Raw genomic sequence first — 26,433 nt, 5'->3', positions numbered from 1 at the left:
AATGTTTGTCTATGGAGATTGCATGGCGTTGTGCTTGATTTTATACACCAATCAGCAACGGTGTGGCTGAAATAGCCAATTCCACTCATTTGAAGGGTTGTCAACATACTTTTGTATATATAGTGTATAAAAATAGAGGAGCCACTCCGGGCCAACACAAGGGCACCATAGTACAATCAGCGTCATGGATTACACTGCAGCATTCCTGCCTGCTGCAGAGGAACACAGAGAGCACAGAGAGAAAGCATGCCATGGCCACAACACAACAAATCCACTCCATTCAAGGATTCACAATCTTCCTTACGTTCACAATATAATGCATGTTTGTCCCTCAGTATTATCTTGAGGAGCAGACATGCCACACACAACACATCCACATGCTCTGAGGAGAGAGATCACACTCACATACAGCCATGCTGACACAGACTATGGACAGTCTATGGATACCTGTGGTGATAGGGCCCTACTTTTTGAGCAATCATGTGACATAGCAATATTATAGGCTGTATTTTATGCCTAATTGAGACATTTGAATACAGGCTGTAGCCTTTCTTAGACTCCGGCTGAACTTTACCCCCAAGACAGAATAGTCATCAGGACATTAGATAAATTAGACATATCCCCCCAAGTGCACGTTTTGTTTTTTGCCCTAGCTTTACACACAGCTGATTCAAATAATCATTGCTTGATGAGTTGGTTATTTGAAGAAGCTGTGTAGTGCTTGTTGTTCAGTGTGGAGAGTTGTTCTTAGAGCTTGATATTGGACCAAATACCAGAGGCTATACATTACTGGTAGCATATTTGAACTAGTGCAATTTTTTGGGTTGAAATCAAGTGAACAGGCTGAGCATACATGAAATAAATCATACACAAAGCTGCTGAATAAAACATGTATAGTGTTAATATACACAACAGAAGTACATACAAAATGGGACAAAAGTATAAAGCTTTAGATACATTTTTTAAATATCCTTTAGCGACAAAAAATGTATTTGGGCAAGTAACAACATCTTCTTTTCATCTGGTAACAGTTAGAGACTCTCCCTCCATTTAGGATCTACTGGAAACCTGGCCAGCCAGGAAGTCCCATCATACCTCATATCAGCAACCACTCACCCTCCATAGCCACCTGATGACAACATAAGGACACCTTAAGCTTCAGTGTACCAATGAAATATGGGCACCATTGCAGACAAAGGATCTCTCCCTGACCCAATAACAAACAAGTAAACATATCTATTAACAGACCCAATTCATTGAACATAGACTGGCCAATGGAGATGATCATGAGAAGGCTTTGGCCTCAAAGATTGCCTGTTCCTAACGGTGGAAGTGTCGGAGTAGACATTGTTCAAAGCAACAGAGATGAAAAGTCACATTGCCTGGCTTTCCTCAAACTCTGTCTACATAGGAAAATGGGAATGTCTGATGTCTGTCTACGTGAGTAGCCCGGATACAATTATTGTGCCATCAACACTCTGGTGATCAGGCACGTCTCAGTCACACAAAATATTAGCCATGTTATAACAAGTAACATTTCATCAGTCCTCTTTCGAAATGACATAATATGAATGACATTAGGGACATTTCAGTGGTTTTTCTACATATTCAGGTTCTCTTCATTGGATTCAAGTCAGGTGCCATTATTAAGTGGTTAGAGTGTATTGATCCATTTGTACCCATTACCCAATAGGAATGTCCCACATGAACAGAAGGGTCACTGGGTAGGAGATATCAGAAACTCTTGATATTATTCATGGTTTGCCCTCTGGAGTATTTCTCATTATAAGACACATAGTTGAGTTGATTGATCCCAAAGTCCAGACAACCATGGGAATGAATGGATATCCTTTGCAGTCGAGTGTCACTGAGTCGAGTTGGAACTGCAGCATCCTCAGTCTTTGAGGAGAAAGTGAGAGAATAAGAGAATGAGGAGGATTATGGGGAGACATGACAGGATTATGGTTATTAAACCATTAATACTATTGAATACTACAGTGACTATGGCCCCACTCACCTTGTTACGCTGTACTAGTTAGTCTCTACTCTCTGGTCTCTATCACACATTGAGTAGAGGGATCTGCCACACCATGATGTTGGACACCGTCTCCTCCTGACGGGACTGTTTGGTCTTCCTGTTGACCCTGTGGTGACCCAGCCCACCTGACACCACCAGCAGAGAGCTGACGTCCACCTTCTGGACCCTCCTGCCCCTCTGGTGGTGGGCCGGATCATTGACCAGGTCATAGATGGCCCCGTCTTCGGGCCCGTGCTCCAGAGACCCCTGGGACAGAGCCAGGGAGCCACAGGAGGAAGACAGGGAGTCCTGGATGGCCATGGAGGTGCAGCCTGCCTCCCCCAGCCACACTCCCCGGCCCTGGGTGGGAGCTAGAGCGGGTGTGGAGCCTGGGGTTGGTGGTGGGGAGGCCTGGGCCTTCTCCCCGTCCTTGGTGTCTCCTGGCTGGCTAGTTAGGCTGCTGCCTGGGTTGCCGGAGGGCCGGTTGCACACCGCGGCTGCCATGGTGAGGAACTTTACTGGGCCGTGGTGGGCGTGGAAGGATACCATGCCCCGTCCTACGACAGCCAAATATCCAGACACACATTACTCCATATACCGTCTAAATGTACTGGAAAATACTGTTAGTAACTACATATGTGTTTCAAATTGCCCACTTTTGGCAGTAGCCTCCAGAGACTAAGAATTCCATAGACCAGAGGCACATGGAAACTAGCTTTGAGTCATATCAAATAAGAGACAGTATCATTGTGAGAAAGGCTCCACTAAAATATCAAGGCAGCTGGGACCTGAAGGATAATGACTGAGGCCCATTAACCCATGTTGTGCTCCAGTTAGATTGATAAAGTCCTTAAAGCACTTAGTACCCAAATCCCTTCCTTTACCCCAAAACTATGACACCAAATGGATGGTTTGCCATTTAATTCCTCATTGGGATTTTTAGATAATCTGGAAGAATCTTCAGGGAAGATGCACCCACCTGTGACCTTCGGGATTCCCTGTAGTCTGGGGACAGAGAGGGCCACTGTCACCCCCAGGTTGGTCCCCACCAGCAGCAGACCATGGCACACCAGCAGACTGCTGACTGAGACCCTCTGGTTCCCTATGGACAGAATAGAACCAACACATCAATACTGAATCTGCAGAGTTTGTGTTAAATTCTGTTGTAGAGAGCAGGTTGGAGCAGTAATCCAGGGGGCTATAATATTGCACAAAACATTCTGAACAGTGGGCTTTTTCAAGTTATGAAAAAAAGGTTGATAGTTAATAGTTGACATTAATGATTTCCGTGGTCAAGCTTAACACAGTAGGAGTAGGGTAGGTATTTACATTCACAGTAGGAGATAAGTAGATATTTACATTCACAGTGGGAGATAAGTAGGTATTTACATTCACAGTGGGAGATAAGTAGCTATTTACATTCACAGTAGGAGATAAGTAGGTATTTACATTCACAGTAGGAGATAAGTAGGTATTTACATTCACAGTAGGAGATAAGTAGGTATTTACATTCAGAAGTCTCCTAGAAATGAGAATGAACACAGTTAATGTGCCCCTTCCAGTGAGCCGAGGGACAGTAACAGGGAGGGAGGTATTTCTGCTTAGTGTGTGGGGAGGTCACTACAGCAATAACACTTAACAGCCAGTGGTCTCCAGGGCAACCGAAAGAGGAGTAAAAATAATAACAGCTCTTTTCACCAAAAAGACCACCATTATAGTCTGCTTTGATTCAAACAAACAAACACAAAAGTGTTATGTAAATCGAGAATGAGTGAACCGTAATGTCGTAATTAAGCAAGCAACTGTGGTTCTATTCAGAAAGCCTGATGCAGGCTGGGACAGAAAGGGGTGTGTGTGTCCAGTCTTCACAAATAAATTCAGTATGAAATATCACTTTATACTGTAAACGCAGTAATTGTTATGCTAACAGCACCTTTTAGAGGACGTGATAAATTGTGTCGTCTAGTGAACAACGTTTAGTGACTTATTATGTGGAACTTGGTACCTGTTAACATCCTCAATAAGCATTACTATGGCAACAAGCAGCATTGCAAAGAGTGAACAGAACATGTCCAGAATACCCTTAACAAGTTAAATGCCAATAATTGTTAATGCAAATGCATTTTGACAGAACCGTCATAACGGACGGAGTATGGTATGACTGTTTGAGAAAGTCTGTCAAGGCTCCAGTTGTGAGTGGCATTACCCATCATACACTGCAGTAAGAGCTGCGCAACTAAGTCCTCTCCCTCCCATAATCCCCCAGGGCTTTGGCCAAATCAACCGCTGATCTCTCTGCCCGACCCCTAGCTCCTCCAGAGATCACCCCTCTGAGGAACATCAGTCCCGAGTCTACAGTGCTACTCACCCAGCAGAGAACAGAGCAGCATAAGCCATCGCCGCACATGTGCTTGTAATGAGGGCCCGCGGTTAGCAGAAACACACACACTGGGGTGCATTTCTCAACATTCTCCTTTCATAATATTTGAAGTTTCCACCCATAGGCCAAACCAAAATAAACCTGAACCAGCATCAACACGGCCCGGGCCTGTTCCAGATCCCACACCAGAGGTCTGCTTTGATCTGCAATTATCCCCCACAACTAGCATGCTGAATTACAGCAGGGGGTTCAGATAGAAAACATACAACCTACAGTACACTACACTGATATTAAACTACCAGTAGGGTGGGTTAGATATAAAACACTGATCCTATCTCACTAAGAGATGGTTCATATCAGGCCAAAGTCTGGAACCAGAGTCAGAGAGACTACAGCACTATAGTCTCTCCATGTCTCCAGGCCTCTGTCCCCAGGCCTCTGTCCCCAGGCCTCTGTCTCCAGGCCTCTGTCTCCAGGCCTCTGTCCCCAGGCCTCTGTCCCCAGGCCTCTGTCCCCAGGCCTCTGTCCCCAGGCCTCTGTCTCCAGGCCTCTGTCTCCAGGCCTCTGTCTCCAGGCCTCTGTCTCCAGGCCTCTGTCTCCAGGCCTCTGTCTCCAGGCAGTCCTAGGGGCCAACGTGGTGATGAAGGGGCTGGAGGTGTTAACTGGCTCTGCATGTTTATCCCCATTAGTGTCCACATGGCTGGGTATTTAGGTCAGGCCAGACAAAGCCGCCAATACAGACACTTCTCTCCTGCACTCACTACAGACTCATCTTCTACACTCTTATGTTCTTTGGCTGTCCCAATAGGAGAACCATTTGAAGAACCCTTTTTGGTTCTAGGTAGAACGCTTTTGGGTTCCTTTCTACAGAGGGTTCTATATGGAACCCAAAAGGGTTCTACCTAGAACCAAAAAAGGTTATCCTATGTGGACAGCCGAAGAACCCTTTTGGAACACTTTTTTATAAGAGTGTAGGGCAGTGTTCGCAAACTCCGGGTATAAAGTACCCCCAACAGTACATATTTTTTGTTGTGGCCCCGGACAAGCACACCTGATTCTACTTGGCAACTAATCGTCAAGCCCTTGACAAGTTGAATCAGGTATTTTTGTCCGGGGCTACAACAAAAATGTGTGCTGTTGGGGCCAGGGGTTCTCGAGGACCAGAGGTGGGAAACACTGGTCTAGAGAACATCAAAGACACAGTGTGAGAACAAACTGTATTTGGAGTGTGGTTTTTGGAAGGTTTTCAGAACGTGTTTCCAAATTAAAATCAACCAAACCCAACTCGGTAAAGGGTTAAGGAAGGGCAGAGGAGGTACTGTAAGTAATCACCAAAGCGTGTGCTTGAATAATCAATGTGGAATTCAATTGGACATAACTAAAACCGAATTACAGCCAAAGAGACCACAGTTTTGCAAAATATCTGTGAGGAATTCCTCAGTGCAATCAAAGGATTTACAAAGAATCGTTCCAACATGAGCTAGCATGAGTAGGAGAACAACCCCACCTTGAACACTGAGGACATTTCACACTCAATCACTCTCAATTCTATGCCATCAACTGTGAACTCCCTCCGGCAACTGTGAACCCCCTGTCTGAACCTGTGTTTCCTGAGGTCTGCAATAGGGTCTCAGACAAAACTAATTCACACATTGTCTCACAGCTCTCTGCTGGACTACTGAAACCCCCTAAATACACAAATAGTATGTAGTTATTCTGGCTGTGTTCCTGTAGTTTGTTGCTACAGTATGTCGGGGTGCATCTGGAGTCACCTCTTCAGCCTGAACAATACTACTCAAGTACCTCAAGAATGTAGCGATGCAGAGAATATAAAGTCACTGCATCCATCACCCTCCACTCTAAACAGGTATTGATCGTCCCATCCTCTTGCATCCAAACAGCTTGGATGGCACTACAGTCAGCAGGCTCTGCAGAAACAGCACATTCTCTGGCCTAGTCAATCAATCTGACAGCAGCTGCCAACAACTAAATAAGTGCCAAGGTGGAACATTGTGGAAAGCCAAACCCAGGCTTGCAGGGGCAAACAATACAACTCCCTCCACGGAGAGAAATCTGAACTTGCCCTGACAAATCACATGCACATGTTCAGCCAGTGCAGGCCGCCAGTTTAGACCGTGGTTGAAGAGAACCAGGTGAGGGGGATACAGAGGGGGTTGGATCAGTTGGATGGTCCACTGGAAGAGATGATAGAAGGAAAACAGAGTCCCATGACAGAGCGATACTGTAGATAGGACATTAACCCATCGCTGTTATCAGAGGAAGTCAGCTCTTTGATAATACACACAGACCGTAATGTGATGCACACAGCCTTGGCCTAGAGGAGGAAGTATTTCAAGTCGCTGGTCTGAGGTCTCTCCTTCAGAGAAACTTCCTCTGTGGTTGATGCCTCCTATTAGTTAATAAGTAATCCAGACAGGCTTATCATTCACATCTCTGTTAAAAGCCATTCTGCTGCTCAACCTCAGAACTTGGTGGACTGAGTTTCTCAGAAGGCTAGGTGTAGGGTAAGATACTGACTGGATATTCAAAGCATACTGTGCTGAATGAAAGTGTGCTCTTGCTTTTCCACAAACAACCACAAAGTCATCCCTTAGAGACCCTTAGGTTAATGCAAGACTTGACTAAATTGCCTCATCAAATATTGAAGCACTATTGAATATGCAACTAAAGCATACATGATGGCACATATGCCAATATTTAATAAGGTTTACTGGGCAAACGAAGCCATGATACAATGGTGTTGCCTGGCTACCCTAACTCATTGCTCTAGCCAAACACTACGCCCACGGAAGTTATTTTCTTCTCCGCAATGAGTCTGGATCCGAGTAACTCATCAGCGATTTCTAGAATGAAAATCCATTCTAGACTGTCTGATTGGTTCCATAAACCAATGGGTTGGGCCAGAGCCAGAACACATGTGGGTAAAGCAGCGTTTCGAAAATGCTTTATTGTCTGTGATACTCTGATTGGTTAGAGATTATCCAATCGCTGATTACTTTGTTCTGTACAACACTCCTTCATTTTGACATCACCCCAAACAACTTAAATGATGGCAGTCTCAGACTGAAGTATGTAGCGAACAATAGATCAGAGGAAGAATTCAGTTTGAGTTGTCAGGCAAATGATGATGTCCCTTGCTGTAATGCAATACATTACATTAGACTACTTAAATTAGTTATCAAATATTATGGAACTCCCATGTGTTGTACTTTGTTGTGGCTAGTAAGTATTTGACAGGTTTCCTGAAACAAGCCAGATTGCAGGAGGTCTGCAATAGGTCTCCAATAGACACTAAAGACTGCTGAGATAACTAGTTCACTTAAACACACATTGTCTCACAGCTCTCTGTTGGACTTCTGAAACCCTCTAAATACACAAATAGTATGTAGTCAGTCTGTCTGTCTTCCTGTAGTTTGTTCCCACAGTATGTAGGGGTGCATCTGGAGAGAGCAAAGTACAAAACCTTATGGTAATAATGGATGAGGCCACTAAAATACTCAACTATGTACACACAGTCTAGGGCTTATAAACAATGGGCAGAACTCAGATAATGATAGCACTGTTTATTACAGTTTTAAAAGGAGACTGTGATGTGTTCCTGTAGGCTAGTCATTACTGGTGACCACAAAACACACACACACACACACACACACACACACACAGCAGCTGTCACTATATAAAAACAATTACTCCATGGCAGAGTCCAGCTTAAAATAATTCAAATTGAAATCTAAACAGTCGACTGGACGGTATCTTCAAAATACTGTACAGGGTCAGAGAGGAAAGTGGACAACTGTAACTAGCTGGATATAAACCCTTCATGACAACATCACAGGACAAACCTCCCAAAACCTTATAACAACAAGGCTGGCAGTACAGTATTCCATTTACTACAGTAGAACTGATGATAGAGGACTAACAGCTGCAACTGACAATATACAGGATCGATCCCCAAAACTCTAATAAAGAAATGGAGCTGTTGTAGTAATATTAAAGACCAGCTACAGATAGAAGAGAGATTATGACTAGTCCTCTATAGAACACTCACTATTCACTACACAGCTGTCTCTGATGAAGATCCTCAGACTCTGGTCTGTTTGATTATTACATTCCCAACTATTTGACCCGTCGCGGCGATTGAGGCGAGCTTTACTACCAATGACGTCAAACAGAAGTTGTCACACAGATTACTTAACATTTTGCCACGTTCACTTGCTAGTCGGAACGAGAAAAACCCTTGACATTTTCCACATTTTGTTACGTAACAGCCTTATTCTAAAATGCATTAAAAAAAAAATTCCCCTCATCAATCTACACACAATACCCCATAATGACAAAGCAAAAACTGTTTTTTTAGACATTTTTGCAAATGTATATAGGAGAAAAAAAAGGAAAAAATGAACTGGATTATTCAGACCCTTTACTCAGTACTTTGTTGAAGCTTTGGCAGTGATTACAGCCTCAAGTCTTGTTGGGAAGGATGCTACAAGCTTGGCACACATGTATTTGGGGATTTTCCCCCATTCTTCTCTGCAGATCATCTCCAGCTCTATCAAGTTGGATGGGGAGCGTCGCTGCACAGCTATTTTCAGTTCTCTCCAGAGATGTTCGATCGGATTCAAGTCAGGGGTCTGGCTGGGCCACTCAAAGACATCCAGAGACTTGTCCCGAAGCCACTCCTGCGTTGTCTTGCCTGTGTGCTTAGGGTCGTTGTCCTGTTGTAAGATGAACCGTCACCCCAGTCTGAGGTCCTGAGTGCTCTGGAGCAGGTTTTCATCAAGGATCTCTCTGTACTTTGCTCTGTTCATCTTTCCCTCGATCCTGACTAGTCTCCCAGTCCCTGCCGATAAAAAACATGCACACTACATGATGCTGCCACCACAATGCTTCACCGTAGGGATGATGCCAGGTTTCCTCCAGACATGATGCTTGGCATTCAGGCCAAAGAGTTCAATCAGACCAGAGAATCTTGTTTCATGGTCTGAGAGTCCTTTAGGCGCATTTGGAAAACTCCAAGCGGGCTGTCATGTACCTTTTACTGAGGAGTGGCTTCCGTCTGGCCACTCTACCATAAAGGCCTGATTGGTGGAGTGCTGTAGAGATGGTTGTCCTTCTGGAAGGTTCTCCCATTTCCACAGAGGAACTCTGGAGCTCTGTCAGAGTGACCATTGGGTTCTTGGTCACCTCCCTGACCAAGGCCCTTTCCCCCGATTGCTCAGTTTAGGAAGGATTTCTTCCATTTTAAGAATGATGGAGGCCACTGTGTTTTTGGGGACCTTCAATGTTGCAGACATTTTTTGGTAACCTGCCCCAGATCTGTGCCTCAACACAATCCTGTCTCAGAGCTAATTGGACAATTCCTTCGACCTCATGGCTTGGTTTTTGCTCTGACATGCACTGTCAACTGTGGGACCTTATATAGACAGGTGTGTGCCTTTCCAAATGATGTCCAATCAATTGAATTTACCACAGGTGGACTCCAATCAAGTTGTAGAAACATCTCAAGGATGATCAATGGAAACAGGATGCACTTGAGCTCAATTTTGTGTCGCATAGCATAGTGTCTGAATACTTATGTCAATAACGTATTTCTGTTTTGTATTTGTAATAAATAGGCAACATTTCGAAAAACCTGTTTTCACTTTGTCATTATGGGGTATTGTGTGTAGATTGATGAGTAAAAAATGTAATTTAATCAATTTTAGAATAAGGCTGTAATGTAACAAAATGTGGAAAAAGTCAAGGGGTCTGAATACTTTCTGAATGCACTGTATCTATGCACACACCGTGACTGTGATCTTATTACAGATGGTCACTGAGCCAGGCAGCCCTTTTGATATTTGGAGAAAAACACACTCAAGTACATGACGACCTGACGACGGACTGTCAAATGTGATCCATTTCTACTTTCAGAGGACTGCTCTGTTCTTGCAAAAAAATGACCTGTTCATTCCCAGTCCACCATAAGGATCCAGTCAATGACATTGGAGGACACAAAGAGAACAACATGACATGGGTACTGGTGGTTTGTGCAAACAGAGTTGATAAGACTGCATCTGTATTATAAATCACAGTACTGTGAGCTGAGGATGGAAACAGTGCTGTTGTATACTGATATCCTGAAGGTGAGGTTCACCTTTGAGTGTGTGGTGGGTGGTGTTGAGTGGGTATTTTTTTAGGATGCTATGATCTACTGTGTTAGAGAAAATGTATTTTCAGAGCTGGCAAAAATTGATCTCTTACTATACTAGAGTATATTGTGTAAAGCATTGAACTTGTTCATACCATGTGTTTACAGTGCTGTGAGATGCATACAAGTGTGACATGATAATGATGTTACCAGCCAGTATGTTGTGTACAGGTGTGGTAATGTTATCATGTATCTTACCAGCCAGTATGTTGTGTACAGGTGTGGTAATGTTATCATGTATCTTACCAGCCAGGATGTTGTGTACAGGTGTGGTAATGTTACAATGTATCTTACCAGCCAGTATGTTGTGTACAGGTGTGGTAATGTTACAATGTATCTTACCAGCCAGTATGTTGTGTACAGGTGTGGTAATGTTACAATGTATCTTACCAGCCAGTATGTTGTGTACAGGTGTGGTAATGTTACAATGTATCTTACCAGCCAGTATGTTGTGTACAGGTGTGGTAATGTTATCATGTATCTTACCAGCCAGTATGTTGTGTACAGGTGTGGTAATGTTATCATGTATCTTACCAGCCAGTATGTTGTGTACAGGTGTGGTAATGTTACAATGTATCTTACCAGCCAGTATGTTGTGTACAGGTGTGGTAATGTTACAATGTATCTTACCAGCCAGTATGTTGTGTACAGGTGTGGTAATGTTACAATGTATCTTACCAGCCAGTATGTTGTGTACAGGTGTGGTAATGTTACAATGTATCTTACCAGCCAGTATGTTGTGTACAGGTGTGGTAATGTTATCATGTATCTTACCAGCCAGTATGTTGTGTACAGGTGTGGTAATGTTATCATGTATCTTACCAGCCAGTATGTTGTGTACAGGTGTGGTAATGTTACAATGTATCTTACCAGCCATTATGTTGTGTACAGGTGTGGTAATGTTATCATGTATCTTACCAGCCAGTATGTTGTGTACAGGTGTGGTAATGTTATCATGTATCTTACCAGCCAGTATGTTGTGTACAGGTGTGGTAATGTTATCATGTATCTTACCAGCCAGTATGTTGTGTACAGGTGTGGTAATGTTATCATGTATCTTACCAGCCAGTATGTTGTGTACAGGTGTGGTAATGTTATCATGTATCTTACCAGCCAGTATGTTGTGTACAGGTGTGGTAATGTTATCATGTATCTATACAGCCAGTATGTTGTGTACAGGTGTGGTAATGTTATCATGTATCTTACCAGCCAGTATGTTGTGTACAGGTGTGGTAATGTTATCATGTATCTATACAGCCAGTATGTTGTGTACAGGTGTGGTAATGTTATCATGTATCTTACCAGCCAGTATGTTGTGTACAGGTGTGATAATGTTATCATGTATCTTACCAGCCAGTATGTTGTGTACAGGTGTGGTAATGTTACAATGTATCTTACCAGCCAGTATGTTGTGTACAGGTGTGGTAATGTTACAATGTATCTTACCAGCCAGTATGTTGTGTACAGGTGTGGTAATGTTACAATGTATCTTACCAGCCAGTATGTTGTGTACAGGTGTGGTAATGTTACAATGTATCTTACCAGCCAGTATGTTGTGTACAGGTGTGGTAATGTTATCATGTATCTTACCAGCCAGTATGTTGTGTACAGGTGTGGTAATGTTACAATGTATCTTACCAGCCAGTATGTTGTGTACAGGTGTGGTAATGTTATCATGTATCTTACCAGCCAGTATGTTGTGTACAGGTGTGGTAATGTTATCATGTATCTTACCAGCCAGTATGTTGTGTACAGGTGTGGTAATGTTACAATGTATCTTACCACCCAGTATGTTGTGTACAGGTGTGGTAATGTTACAATGTATCTTACCAGCCAGTATGTTGTGTACAGGTGTGGTAATGTTATCATGTATCTTACCAGCCAGTATGTTGTGTACAGGTGTGGTAATGTTATCATGTATCTTACCAGCCAGTATGTTGTGTACAGGTGTGGTAATGTTACAATGTATCTTACCAGCCAGTATGTTGTGTACAGGTGTGGTAATGTTATCATGTATCTTACCAGCCAGTATGTTGTGTACAGGTGTGGTAATGTTATCATGTGTCTTACCAGCCAGTATGTTGTGTACAGGTGTGGTAATGTTACAATGTATCTTACCAGCCAGTATGTTGTGTACAGGTGTGGTAATGTTATCATGTATCATACCAGCCAGTATGTTGTGTACAGGTGTGGTAATGTTATCATGTATCTTACCAGCCAGTATGTTGTGTACAGGTGTGGTAATGTTACAATGTATCTTACCAGCCAGTATGTTGTGTACAGGTGTGGTAATGTTACAATGTATCTTACCAGCCAGTATGTTGTGTACAGGTGTGGTAATGTTATCATGTATCTTACCAGCCAGTATGTTGTGTACAGGTGTGGTAATGTTATCATGTATCTTACCAGCCAGTATGTTGTGTACAGGTGTGGTAATGTTACAATGTATCTTACCAGCCAGTATGTTGTGTACAGGTGTGGTAATGTTATCATGTATCTTACCAGCCAGTATGTTGTGTACAGGTGTGGTAATGTTATCATGTATCTTACCAGCCAGTATGTTGTGTACAGGTGTGGTAATGTTATCATGTGTCTTACCAGCCAGTATGTTGTGTACAGGTGTGGTAATGTTACAATGTATCTTACCAGCCAGTATGTTGTGTACAGGTGTGGTAATGTTATCATGTATCTTACCAGCCAGTATGTTGTGTACAGGTGTGGTAATGTTATCATGTGTCTTACCAGCCAGTATGTTGTGTACAGGTGTGGTAATGTTACAATGTATCTTACCAGCCAGTATGTTGTGTACAGGTGTGGTAATGTTACAATGTATCTTACCAGCCAGTATGTTGTGTACAGGTGTGGTAATGTTATCATGTATCTTACCAGCCAGTATGTTGTGTACAGGTGTGGTAATGTTATCATGTATCTTACCAGCCAGCATGTTGTGTACAGGTGTGGTAATGGTATCATGTATCTATACAGCCAGTATGTTGTGTACAGGTGTGGTAATGTTATCATGTATCTTACCAGCCAGTATGTTGTGTACAGGTGTGGTAATGTTATCATGTATCTATACAGCCAGTATGTTGTGTACAGGTGTGGTAATGTTATCATGTATCTATACAGCCAGTATGTTGTGTACAGGTGTGGTAATGTTATCATGTATCTATACAGCCAGTATGTTGTGTACAGGTGTGGTAATGTTATCATGTATCTTACCAGCCAGTATGTTGTGTACAGGTGTGGTAATGTTATCATGTATCATACCAGCCAGTATGTTGTGTACAGGTGTGGTAATGTTACAATGTATCTTACCAGCCAGTATGTTGTGTACAGGTGTGGTAATGTTACAATGTATCTTACCAGCCAGTATGTTGTGTACAGGTGTGGTAATGTTATCATGTATCTATACAGCCAGTATGTTGTGTACAGGTGTGGTAATGTTACAATGTATCTTACCAGCCAGTATGTTGTGTACAGGTGTGGTAATGTTATCATGTATCTTACCAGCCAGTATGTTGTGTACAGGTGTGGTAATGTTATCATGTATCTTACCAGCCAGTATGTTGTGTACAGGTGTAGCGATGTTGATGTCCTGTAGATCCTCCAGCGTCTCCGTGTGGAACAGTCTGAGGGTGGACCCAGAGCTGAAGGCTATCCAGATACCCACCCCAGCCACCACCATGTGGGATACCACCATGCCCTCCTCCTGGTGGGCCTCCAGCTGCCTCTGACAGGGGGAGAGAGGAATACAGGAAGAGGGGATATTATATACTGAATCGCTCCGTTCTTCAATTGCTTTGAGAGTAAACATTAGCATGTACCGGTACACCACTTTGTAGTGGGAAACAAACCCTACTGAGCCACCAAACAGAAATATGCTCTGTAACAATCTCAAATCAAAGGGTTTATTGCAGTGTGCTTATGATCAGGAAATGCTTTTTTACGTGACAGTATATGTACACGTCACTAAGGAGCAGCCATAAGGTACTATACAACGTTCCCAGTGGTTACAGAGGGTGGGGGACAGACAGGAGATCATCTGCACTGTTCTGTCTGAGCTGTGACAACACACTGACACACTGACAGTACGCCTGCTAAGAGGCTGAGCCATCTACTGTACATCAACATCCACCTCATTACTGACTGTCTAGGGAATGTTTTGAGGAACCATGAATACATTATAGAAGACAGAATTGAATTATCCACCATGTTACTCCAAGTGTCATAATAGTAAACGTCAGAGAGGTGGAAATAATGGTTGGATTCGCAGGATTGTTGGGCACAATAGCGACATCAGCTTTAGTCAAAACATGAACTCTGAGGAAAGTGGTGTCTGCTTCTCACAGATCCACTGTTTGACTTGCCTCTCCTTTGTTTCCCTTATTACAAAGCCGAATATGACTGAGGGTATTTTCGGTCAACATTCCCTGTCTCTGTTCTAATGGTATCAGTCAGAAAGAATATATATTGTGGATATTGTTGTGGGGGTGCTTTGCTGCAGGAGGGACTGGTGCACTTCACAAAATACATGGCATCATGAGGAAGGGACATGTGGATGTATTGAAGCAACATCTCAAGACATCAGTCAGGAAGTTCAAGCTTGGTCGCAAATGGGTCTTCCAAATGGACAATGACCCCAAGCATACTTCCAAAGTTGTGGCAAAATAGCTTAAGGACAACAAAGTCAAGGTATTGGAGTGGCCATCACAAAGCCCTGACCTCAATCATATAGAAAATTTGTGGGCAGAACTGAAAAAGCGTGTGTAAGCAAGGAGGCCTACAAACCTGACTCAGTTACACCAGCTCTGTCAGGAGGAATGGGCCAAAATTCACCCAACTTATTGTGGGAAGCTTGATGAAGGCTACCCGAAACGTTAGACCCAAGTTAAACAATTTAAAGGCAATGCTACCAAATACTAATTGAGTGTATGTAAACTTCTGACCCACTGGGAATGTGATGAAATAAATAAAAGTTGAAATAAATAATTTTCTCTACTATTATTCTGACATTTCACATTCTTAAAATAAAGTGGTGATCCTAACTGACCTAAGACAGGGACCTTTTACTAGGATTAAATGTCAGGAATTGTGAAAAACTGAGTTTAAATGTATTTGGCTAAGGTGTATGTAAACTTCCGACTTGAACTGTAGTATGATTTGTTATGTTTCGTATGGTATGTATTCATTTGTGGATGTCCATCACCCATTTCGTATGATATTTTCCACATTTCAATTAGTATTATATGTTACAAATTTGCAAAATGTACAATATGATACAAATTTGAAAAACGTTCTATATGTTACGAATTTGCAAAACATATGATATGTTACGAATTCTAGCTAGGTGGTTAACGTTAGTTAGCTGGCTAACGTTAGCTAGGCTAGGGGTTAGGGTTTAAGGTTAGGGTTAAGTTTAGGAGTTAGGTTAAAGGGTTAAGGTTAGGGAATGGTTAGCTAAAAGGGTTAAGGTTAGGGGAAGGGTTAGCTAACATGCTAAGTAGTTGAGAAGTTGCTAATTATCTAAAATGCTGAAGTTGTCCGTGATGAGGTTTGAACTCGCAGCCTTTGGGCTGCTAAACGTTCGCGTTATACGCCCACCCATCCACCCCGACCAACCACCCTACTTTAGTTTTTTGCCTTAAGTAACCATCCGTCTTCTGTAACCATAACAAACGTAACATATCATACTAATTTGAGAGTCCCGAATTTAGATTTACTATGTTACGTCTAGTCTATGAGACCAGGCTGGATAACTAGACATACTAGTCCCCCTGCAGTGTTCTACCTTCTACATTGTAATGTCTAATCCAGCGGTTCCCAAACTAGGGGTCACAACCCCATGTGGAGTCGCCAGAGAATTTCCAAAACCATGGTAAAAAAAAATATATATCTAATATCGTCTTTCTCTCTCAAAATCATTGTAATGTAAGCTTAAAAATCTAAATTAAAATTATTCAAATCATCTAAAAGTAAAATTCAACCAGAGAGCGCCCTTAGATCGTGGGAAAAGGCTGCACTTGACCGTTGCACTTGAATCCTTCCTACGGTGGATGGCTAAGCCCGCGACGCTATGAAGCCACACACTATTGCAGACTTTGATATTACTGTCCACAATTGATATGGTGGAAACAATGTGTGGGGAGGCAGAGGCACAGAAACTCACATCAATACCTTTGTGAGATGACACTGAAACTAAGAATTGATGCTATAGCTTGCAATAAAAGAGGAAACGACTGAACGACTCAAAAACTCCTCACCTTATTCTCTCCATATGGATGATAGCTGTGAGGGCCGAGGTGCATTGACTTTAGTTCGCTACATGTCGGGAGATGCTATTCACGAGGACATATTGTTCAGTCTCACGATTCCCGAGCATGAAACGGCACAAGCGATGTTCAGTGTGCTGCGTCGCTCTATTGACAAAAAACTGATTCCATGGGATCAAATGGTGGGCTTTTGCATAGATGGGGCTCCATCTATCACAGGACGGTGGGCAGGTCTCTGCACTGAATGTGTCTCCCTCTGACATATAGATGCGTTGCATGATACACCCACTGACCTATAATTGATACACAGAGCAACTGGCAGCAAAGGAGCTGAGAGCAGAACTCTGAGATATGCAGCAGGTAACTTCGATTGTAAACTACATCGCACACGCCTGTTTGCAAAACTACAGTGCATTTGGAGAGTATCCAGACCCTTTTGACTTTTTTCACATTTTGTTACGTTACAGCCTTATTCTAAAAATGATTAAATTAAAGAAAATCCTCATTAATCTACACACACAACACCCCATAATGACAAAGCAAAAACAGGTTTTTAGATTCCAGGCTGTATCACAACCGGCTGTGATTGGAAGTCCCATTGGGCGGTGCACAATTGGCCCAGTGTCGTCTGGGTAAGGGCTTGGCCGGGGAAGGCCGTCATTGTAATAACTTGTTCTTACCTGACTTGCCTAGTTAAATAAAAGGTTAAATAAATGTAAAAAGTAAGTGGGAGAACCATCTCTGCAGCACTCCACAATCAGGCCTTTATGGTAGAGTGGCCAGACGGAAGCCACACCTCAGTTAAAGGCACATGACAGCCTGCTTGGAGACCAAGAGAAACATGATTCTCTGATGAAACCAAGATTGAACTCTTTGGCCTGAATCCCTACGGTGGTGGTGGTGGGGATGGTTTTTAGCGGCAGGGACTGGGAGACTAGTCAGGATCGAGGAAAAGAATAACAGTACAAAGTACAGAGAGATCCTTGATGAAAACCTGCTCAGGATCTCAGGATCTTGTCCAACAGGACAACAACCCTATGCACACAGCCAAGACAACACACGAGTGGCTTCAGGACAAGTCACTGAATGTCCTTGAATGGCCCAGCAGGAGCAGACTTGAACCCGATCTAACATCTCTGGAGAGACCTGAAAATAGAATTTTCGCTCCCCATCCAACCTGACAGAGCTTGAGGATCTGCAGAGAAGAATGGGAGAAACTCCCCAAATACAGGTGTGCCAAGCTTGTAGCGTCATACCCAAGAAGACTTGAGGCTGTAATCGCTGCCAAAGGTGCTTCAACAAAGTACTGAGTAATGGGTCTGAATACTTACAGTATGTAAATTTGATATCAATTTTTCATTTTTAGTACATTTTCAAAAATGTCTAAAAAGCTGTTTTTGCTTTGTCATTATGGGATATTGTGATGTCATTATGGATATTGTGATGTCATTATGGGGTATTGTGATGTCATTATGGGATATTGTGTGTAGATTGATGAGGGGGGAAAACAATTTAATCAATTTTAGAATAGGCCTGTAACGTAACAAAATGTGGAAAAAGTCAAGCGGTCTAATACTTTCCGAATGCACTGTAGGTAGAGATATGCAATCAGAGCATGACAATGTTCTATTTCACACCGAGGCTTGGTGGTTAGAGGGGAAGTGTCGGAAAGATTATTCAAATTGAGAGAGGAATTGTTGTCATTCCCAATGGATGTAAAAAACAGACTTTGTTGACTTTCTGTGTAATGAAAAGAAAATGTGTCTCCTTGCCTATGTAACAGACATATATGGGAAACTGAACCAACTGAACGCAAGCGTGCAGGGGAAATAAAAACAAATTCTATAGATGAGTGATCGAATCAGATAAATCCGTTTGACTGTGAAATTGGCCATTTATAAGATATTATAGATGGGAAAGATACAGTACCTCTGACGTGTGTGTGTGTGTGTGTGTGTGTGTGTGTGTGTGTGTGTGTGTGTGTGTGTGTGTGTGTGTGTGTGTGTGTGTGTGTGTAGTCATGGGAACCATCTTCCAGATCAAAGGTTATGAGACAAAGAGGGAGGCAGGGATCCATACAGTAAGTGAGATAAAGAGATGAGCTAGAGATGGGTTAGATACCTCCACAGTGTGTGTGGTAGTGCTGATGATGAAGACTTGTCCTCCAGAGGAAGCCCAGACATGTTCCTCCACAGCTAGCATGGCCTTCACTGGCAGAACCCCCAGCTTCAGCACCTTAGGAGAGTCTGGATTCCACGAGCCATCTGAAACACAAGCATACACATACATTTCATACACATCTGCTACAAGCGCTATACAGTGGCAGATCACTACGAATCTGGAAGAACCAAAAACTAAAGTGAACCAACTATCACTATGCAAGAATATTAATGTGTTTGTTTGATATGGTCATTCAGATTATGCATGCATTAGCTGCAGAAAACCCCTCTAAAATGTCCTCTGCATTTCTGATCCTCATAATAATGCTGGAGAGACCATTGATGATTTCACAGGTTTCACAATTAATACAGATGGACGGAGAGTCGTTAGTCGTCTGTTTAGCCAACCCACACACCTCCTACATACTGCTGCCTGCCTACTGCTACAGAGCCCAGGAGACACCTCTGAAAACCCAACACTGGGTACTGAACAACCCACACTGGGTACATTATAAATACAGACAAAATATTTCTCTGCAACGTTCATCTTTCTCCCTAAGTTTAGATTGCAACAGATCAAGAACATGTAACCGATGTGAAATGGCTAGCTAGTTAGCCGGGTGCGTGCTAATAGCATTTCAATCGGTGACGTCACTCGCTCTGAGACCTTGGAGTAGTTGTTCCCCTTGCTCTGCAAGGGACGCGGCTTTTGTGGAGCGATGGGTAACGATGCTTTGTGGGAGGCAGTTGTAGATGTGTGCAGAGGGTCCCTGGTTCGAGCCCAGGTAGGGACGGAAGCTATACTGTTACAAATACATAAAAGTGTAGGGAGAAATTGTAGGATTAAATCCTTAAACAAAATTCAAGGAGCTCTGAAGTACTCTGAATAAGGAGTTAATTTCCTCCAGAGCCAATCTACTACAGGAAACATCAGAGGACTCACCAATTGTGTTTGTTTAAGGGAACTGACAAAGGCAGCTATTGAAAGGTGCGGTGCCATGTGGGGCGACTCATTCTGGGGTATAGTAATTACTAGGGAAGTAAGGGGCTAGGGTCGATTAAAGATACTGCTTTGTGTAATAATCCATGTGTGTGTGTGTGTGTGTGTGTGTGTGTGTGTGTGTGTGTGTGTGTGTGTGTGTCTGTGTGTGTGTGTGTGTGTCTGTGTGTGTGTGTGTGTGTGTGTGTGTGCGGGCGGGCGGGGAACAAGGACAGAGAGCAATTGAGAGAGAAATGCTAAAGTGTACAGGACTAAAACTGCATGTGTTTAAACATCCTTCTCCCTCCCAGCCAGCCTTATGTAATCTTCCTCTCCTCGGCTGCAGCGTGTCAACAAAACCAATTCTTTCATATTCCATTATGTCAATGTGACTTCTTAGGAACCAATCAGACTGCAGTATGTGTGTGTGTGTCAGAATAGTAGATATATATATATACACACACATCTCATACTGAAAGACATGCTGCCACAAAGATAACAAAAAGACAAAGTTTTCAAGGCATGAAACCTAGCACTACGATAACATGAAACCTTGCACTATGATAACATGAAACCTTGCACTATGATAACATGAAACCTTGCACTACGATAACATGAAACCTTGCACTACGATAACATGAAACCTTGCACTACGATAACATGAAACCTTGCACTACGATAACATGAAACCTTGCACTATGATAACATGAAACCTTGCACTACGATAACATGAAACCTTGCACTACGATAACATGAAACCTTGCACTACGATAACATGAAACCTTGCACTACGATAACATGAAACCTTGCACTATGATAACATGAAACCTTGCACTATGATAACATGAAACCTTGCACTATGATAACAACAATGTCAACATAATATACAGTAGGCAAAGATGTTTCATGCCATGTCCTTATTCCCTGACTGGATGGTGATGGCATGCAGTGCAGTCTATGCTGAGCCATTCACACACATAAACAATGAGAAGAACAAGTGTGGCAGAATAGGGCTGGCTGGGGGTTCAGATAGGGCTGTGCTACTGCAGAATAGGGCTGGCTGGGGGTTCAGATAGGGCTGTGCTACTGCAGAATAGGGCTGGCTGGGGGTTCAGATAAGGCTGTGCTACTGCAGAATAGGGCTGGCTGGGGGTTCAGATAGGGCTGTGCTACTGCAGAATAGGGCTGGCTGGGGGTTTAGATAGGGCTGTGCTACTGCAGAATAGGGCTGGCTGGGGGTTCAGATAGGGCTGTGCTACTGCAGAATAGGGCTGGCTGGGGGTTCAGATAGGGCTGTGCTACTGCAGAATAGGGCTGGCTGGGGGTTCAGATAGGGCTGTACCTACTGCAGTGTGACAACACCTACCACAATCACTCTGCCACAGGCAGGTAGGGTACAGTCCCAGCAGAGCTAAACATGTGGAACTCAAGCTGTGGAACTGTGGCAATACAGATAGTGCCATATACAGTTGAAGTTGGAAGTTTACATACACCTTAGCCAAATACATTTAAACTCATTTTTTCACAATTCCTGACATTTAATCCTAGTAAAAGTTCCCTGTTTGAGGTCAGTTAGGATCACCACTTTATTTTAAGAATGTGAAATGTCAGAATAATAGTTGAGAGAATGATTTATTTCAGCTTTTATTTCTTTCATCACATTCCCAGTGGGTCAGAAGTTTACATACACTCAATTAGTATTTGGTAGCATTGCCTTTAAATTGTTTAACTTGGGTCTAACATTTCAGGTAGCCTCCCTCAATCTTCCCACAATAAGTTGGGCGAATTTTGGCCCATTCATCCTGACAGAGCTGGTGTAACTGAGTCAGGTTTGTAGGCCTCCTTGCTCGCACACACTTTTTCAGTTCTGCCCACACATTTTTTATAGGATTGAGGTCAGGGCTTTGTGATGGCCACTCCAATACCTTGACTTTGTTGTCCTTAAGCCATTTTGCCACAACTTTGGAAGTATGCTTGGGGTCATTGTCCATTTGGAAGACCCATTTGCGACCAAGCTTTAACTTCCTGACTGATGTCTAGAGATGTTGCTTCAATACATCCACATAATTGTCCCTTCCTCATGATGCCATCTATTTTGTGAAGTGCACCAGTCCCTCCTGCAGCAAAGCACCCCCAGAACATGATGCTGCCGCCACCATCCTTCATCAGATCAGAGGACATTTCTCCAAAAAGTACAATCTTTGTCCCCATGTGCAGTTGTAAACCGTAGTCTGGCTTTTCTATGGCGGTTTTGGAGCAGTGGCTTCAACCTTGCTGAGCGGCCTTTCAGGTTATGTCGATATAGGACTCGTTTTACTGAGGATATAGATACTTTTGTATCCGTTTCCTCCAGCATCTTCACAAGATCCTTTGCTGTTGTTCTGGGATTGATTTGCACTTTTCGCACCAAAGTACGTTCACCTCTAGGAGACAGAATGCGTCTCCTTCCTGGGCGGTGTGACGGCTGCGTGGTCCCAAGGTGTTTATACTTGCATACTATTGTTTGTACAGATGAAAGTGGTACCTTCAGGCGTTTGGAAATTGTTCCCAAGGATGAACCAGACTTGTGAAGGTCTACAATTTTTTCTGAGGCCTTAGCTGACTTCTTTTGATTTTTCCAGGATGTCAAGCAAAGATGCACTGAGTTCGAAGGTAGGCCTTGAAATACATCCACAGGTACACCCCCAATTGACTGAAATTATGTCAATTAGCCTATCAGAAGCTTCTAAAGCCATGACATCATTTTCTGGAATTTTCCAAGCTGTTTAAAGGCACAGTCAACTTAGCGTATGTGAACTTCTGACCCACTGGACTTGTGATACAATGAATTATAAGTGAAGTAATCGGTCTGTAAACACTTGTTGGTAAAATTACTTGTGTTATGCACAAAGTAGATGTCCTAAAAAACTTGCCAAAACTATAGTTTGTCAACAAGGAATTTGTGGAGTGGTTGAAAAACGAGTTTTAATGACTCCAACCTAAGTGTATGTAAACTTCGACTTCATCTGTACTATATGAGTCTGCAGCTTTGTAACTCGACCATGCCGTCTCATTTTGCTGTATAACTATGTCTTCCCACTGCCCTAATGATGATGGCATTATCAATGTGAAAGGATTTATTTTTAAAAACACATTTCATGACTGAAATGACAGTTATATGTAGGCTTATGCTGGGGGGTTACTTCGTATGGTTCTTCTCTGCTGCTGTTCCTTTAAAATGGAAATGGGATCCTAATATATACAGTGTACAAAACCTAAGGAACAAATCTTTCCATGACATAGACTGACCAGGTGAATCCAGGTGATGTCACCTGTTAAATACACTTAAAATCAGTATAGATGAAGGGGAGGAGAAAGGTTAAAGAAGGACTTTTAAACCAGTGAAACATTTGAGACATTGATCGTGTATGTGTGCCATTCAGAGGGTGAATAGGCAAGACAAAAGATTTAAGTGCCTTTGAACGGGGTATGGTAGTAGGTGCCAGGCACCCAGGCGCCCAGGTTTGAGTGTGTCAAGAACTGCAATGCTGGTCCACCATGGTCCACAACCCAAAGGACATCCAGCCAACATGACACAACTTTGGGAAGCATTGGAATCAACATGGGGCAGCATCCCTGTGGAACGCTTTCGACACCTTGTAGAGTCCATGCCCTGACAAATTGAGGCTGTTCTGAGGGCAAAAGGGCGTGCAACTAAATATTAGGAAAGTGTTCCTAATGTTTTGTACACTCAGTGTAAATGCTTATAGCGTCTGTGAGCCCATTCAATGTGACAAAAGCACTGGAAGAGCAATAGCTAGGACGTAGATGCACAAGTTTCACCACTGAAGCACTGGAAGAGCAATAGCTAGGACGTAGATGCACAAGTTTCACCACTGAAGCACTGGAAGAGCAATAGCTAGGACGTAGATGCACAAGTTTCACCACTGAAGCTAGGATGAATCATCATTTCAAGCTTGAGCTGGGACACAAACACTTTTCTGTCACTCATGTAGAAGAACAAGTATGCAAATGAAATAACAACACTTTAAATGGGCATTTATAACTACAGTGTATGTCCATCTCTTCTCTCAGTGACAGCATTAAGGGAGACAAATAATAGCTGAGTACAGGGCTGTCACCAACTCGGACTATCTATTCAGTCAAACCAAAGGCAATATTCCTGATACTGTATATCCTGTCCTGACAAGTCCATTGAATTGCACAATAATCTGCTGCATGGAGAACAAAGGAATCAGCATCTGATGTTTAGCGTAAAGAAGTTACATGAAAACAGTGACATTCTGTTAAACAGAGACAGAACCAAAGTGGACATTCCTTCAGCATTGCAACATCCCCTTCCAGGCTTTACTGAGCTGGCTGAGGATCAGGAGAATACTTTCCTTTCTTACTTTTCCGTCTAGCAGATACAGGTATATCTGTAATCCCTCTATCTTCTACCCCTCTCTCACAGAGCATGATATGATACTGCCTGCCTGGTTGTTGGACGGAAGGCAGATTTACTCAACCTGGATTTGGAACAGGGATTTTAAATATGTAAATAAATACTCTGATGGTGACTTAGCTGGGAAATGTAAGAATAAAACCAGATAGCATTTAATTATCTCTGAACTGGACTGAACCTAAGAGCTGGAAATGACCAACTGGGACCACAGAGAACCAGTGTGATGCAGAGCAGGCACCAACACCAACATGGATACAGGCAGATCTTCAAGGCATGGAGAAAATGGATAACTACAGTGTATCCTCGTTTTTTCTCTGATTCTGGTTTTAAAACCTCAATAACTTTCCTAGAGTGATGAGTCATGATGAGACTCGGAGAGCTGCATGTCATACCGATGCAGATGGTGTAATTAATTAACAACATAGCTAGCCCATGGCAATGGTAGCCTCTCACCATCATGTCTTAATGTGGTCATGTTGCGGTCACTAAATGCACTTTACTCCTTCAAAAACAAGTGTTTTCATACTATGAGAGAGAAAGAGACTCAGACATGGATACAAGCACCGGCACAGAGAGCGAGAGAAAGAAAGGGAAAGAAAGAGCAGGGGAGAGAGCTAGTACTGTGTGTCTGACAGTGTGCTAGCTCTGTCAGGATATTAAATAGGTCAGCACTAGCTAGTAGATTACTGACTTCTCCCAGGCAACCAGGCCAGGCTCAATTGCAACAGACCGTTGTGAGACCTCGTACAGCCAGCCAGCCTCATAGAGAGAGGGAGGCCCAGGCCCTGGAGCAGAGTTAATCCACTGGACACACTGGTGATTCAACCTGGAAGCCACAGGGACTGGGTCAACACACACACTTAACAGCCTGTCTGTGAGTCTGCCCAGCAACCTAATAACACACCATTTCCCCTCAACTGAGGAAAGGTCAGGAGAGGCTGAATGGCTGAATCTGTTCCTCTATTCATGTTTATTGGTTGAACTGAATGCACAGTAGCAAGCAAATGTTATCTTTTTCTGACCATTTCAAATAAACACAGAACGCCTACCTGGATATAAAACAAACACACCTATTAATTCAAATAAATTAATATGTTGTGTTCGGTTAAGCCAATTTAGCTAGTACCATCGTATAGTATACTTACTTAAATTTAACGTAACAAAAATACTGTTAAGAGACAGACAGACAGTCTTCAAAACAGGCCTCACCTTGTGCTCTGGAGTAGATGGTGACTGAGCCGTTCACTAGGCCAGTGTATAAACACTGCTTCTTGTGTACCAGGCTGGTCACGGTAGACTTGTCTGGGGTGAAGAAGTGTTGTAGACGGACCTTCTTGGATCGCTGGCTGCTCTTATAGACTATGATGCTGCAGAGGAAGACAAGAGACAGGAACATTAAATATGATCATGTTCTGCACATACAGTGCCTTCTGAAAGTATTCAGACCACTTTACTTTTACACATTTTGTTACATTACAGCCTTATTCTAAAACGGATTAAATTGCTTTTAGAAATGTTTGCAAAAATATTAACAATTACTGAAATATCACATTTACATAAGTATTCAGCCTTTAATCAGTACATTGTTGAAGCACCTTTGGCAGCGATTACAGCCTTGAGTCTTCTTGTGTATGACGCTACAAGCTTAGCACACCTGTATTTGGGGAGTTTCTCTGTAGATCCTCTCAAGCGTTGTAAGGTTGGTTGGGGAGTTTTTCTGGTCTCTCAGGTCTCAGGTCTCTCCAGAGATTTTCAATCTCTCTGTACTTTGCTCCGTTCATCTTTCCCTCACTCCTGACTAGTCTCCCAGTCCTTGCTGCTGAAAAACATCCTCACAGCATGATGCTGCCAGCATCATACTTCACCATAGGGATGGTGCCTGATTTCCTCCAGATGTGACGCTTGGCATTCAGATCAAAGAGTTCAACCTTGGTTTCATCAGACCAGAGAATCTTGTTTCTCATGGTCAGA

At 42.9% G+C, this 26,433-nt stretch overlaps 1 protein-coding gene across 3 annotated transcripts in view; it reads right to left on the bottom strand.

Annotated features, from left to right (window-relative positions):
- Nucleotides 1-879: 879 nt before the first annotated feature.
- LOC129811521 (rho guanine nucleotide exchange factor 10-like) overlaps nucleotides 880-26,433 on the bottom strand; it is a 78,589-nt gene continuing 53,035 nt past the window's right edge. For all 3 annotated transcript variants that reach the window (XM_055862896.1, XM_055862897.1, XM_055862898.1), the window contains 6 exons: nucleotides 25,672-25,829; nucleotides 19,002-19,144; nucleotides 14,167-14,341; nucleotides 2,997-3,119; nucleotides 2,018-2,574; nucleotides 880-1,899 (listed from right to left, as the gene is read on the bottom strand). In XM_055862896.1, the coding sequence (XP_055718871.1) occupies nucleotides 2,060-2,574; nucleotides 2,997-3,119; nucleotides 14,167-14,341; nucleotides 19,002-19,144; nucleotides 25,672-25,829 (1,114 nt within the window). In that variant the 3' untranslated portion in view covers nucleotides 880-1,899; nucleotides 2,018-2,059. The remainder of the gene's footprint in view (nucleotides 1,900-2,017; nucleotides 2,575-2,996; nucleotides 3,120-14,166; nucleotides 14,342-19,001; nucleotides 19,145-25,671; nucleotides 25,830-26,433) is intronic.

This window comes from Salvelinus fontinalis, chromosome 15 (assembly GCF_029448725.1).
Source record: "Salvelinus fontinalis isolate EN_2023a chromosome 15, ASM2944872v1, whole genome shotgun sequence".
In the NCBI taxonomy this organism is placed as follows: Eukaryota; Metazoa; Chordata; class Actinopteri; order Salmoniformes; family Salmonidae; genus Salvelinus; species Salvelinus fontinalis.
This window is presented reverse-complemented; position numbering and strand designations above follow the sequence as displayed.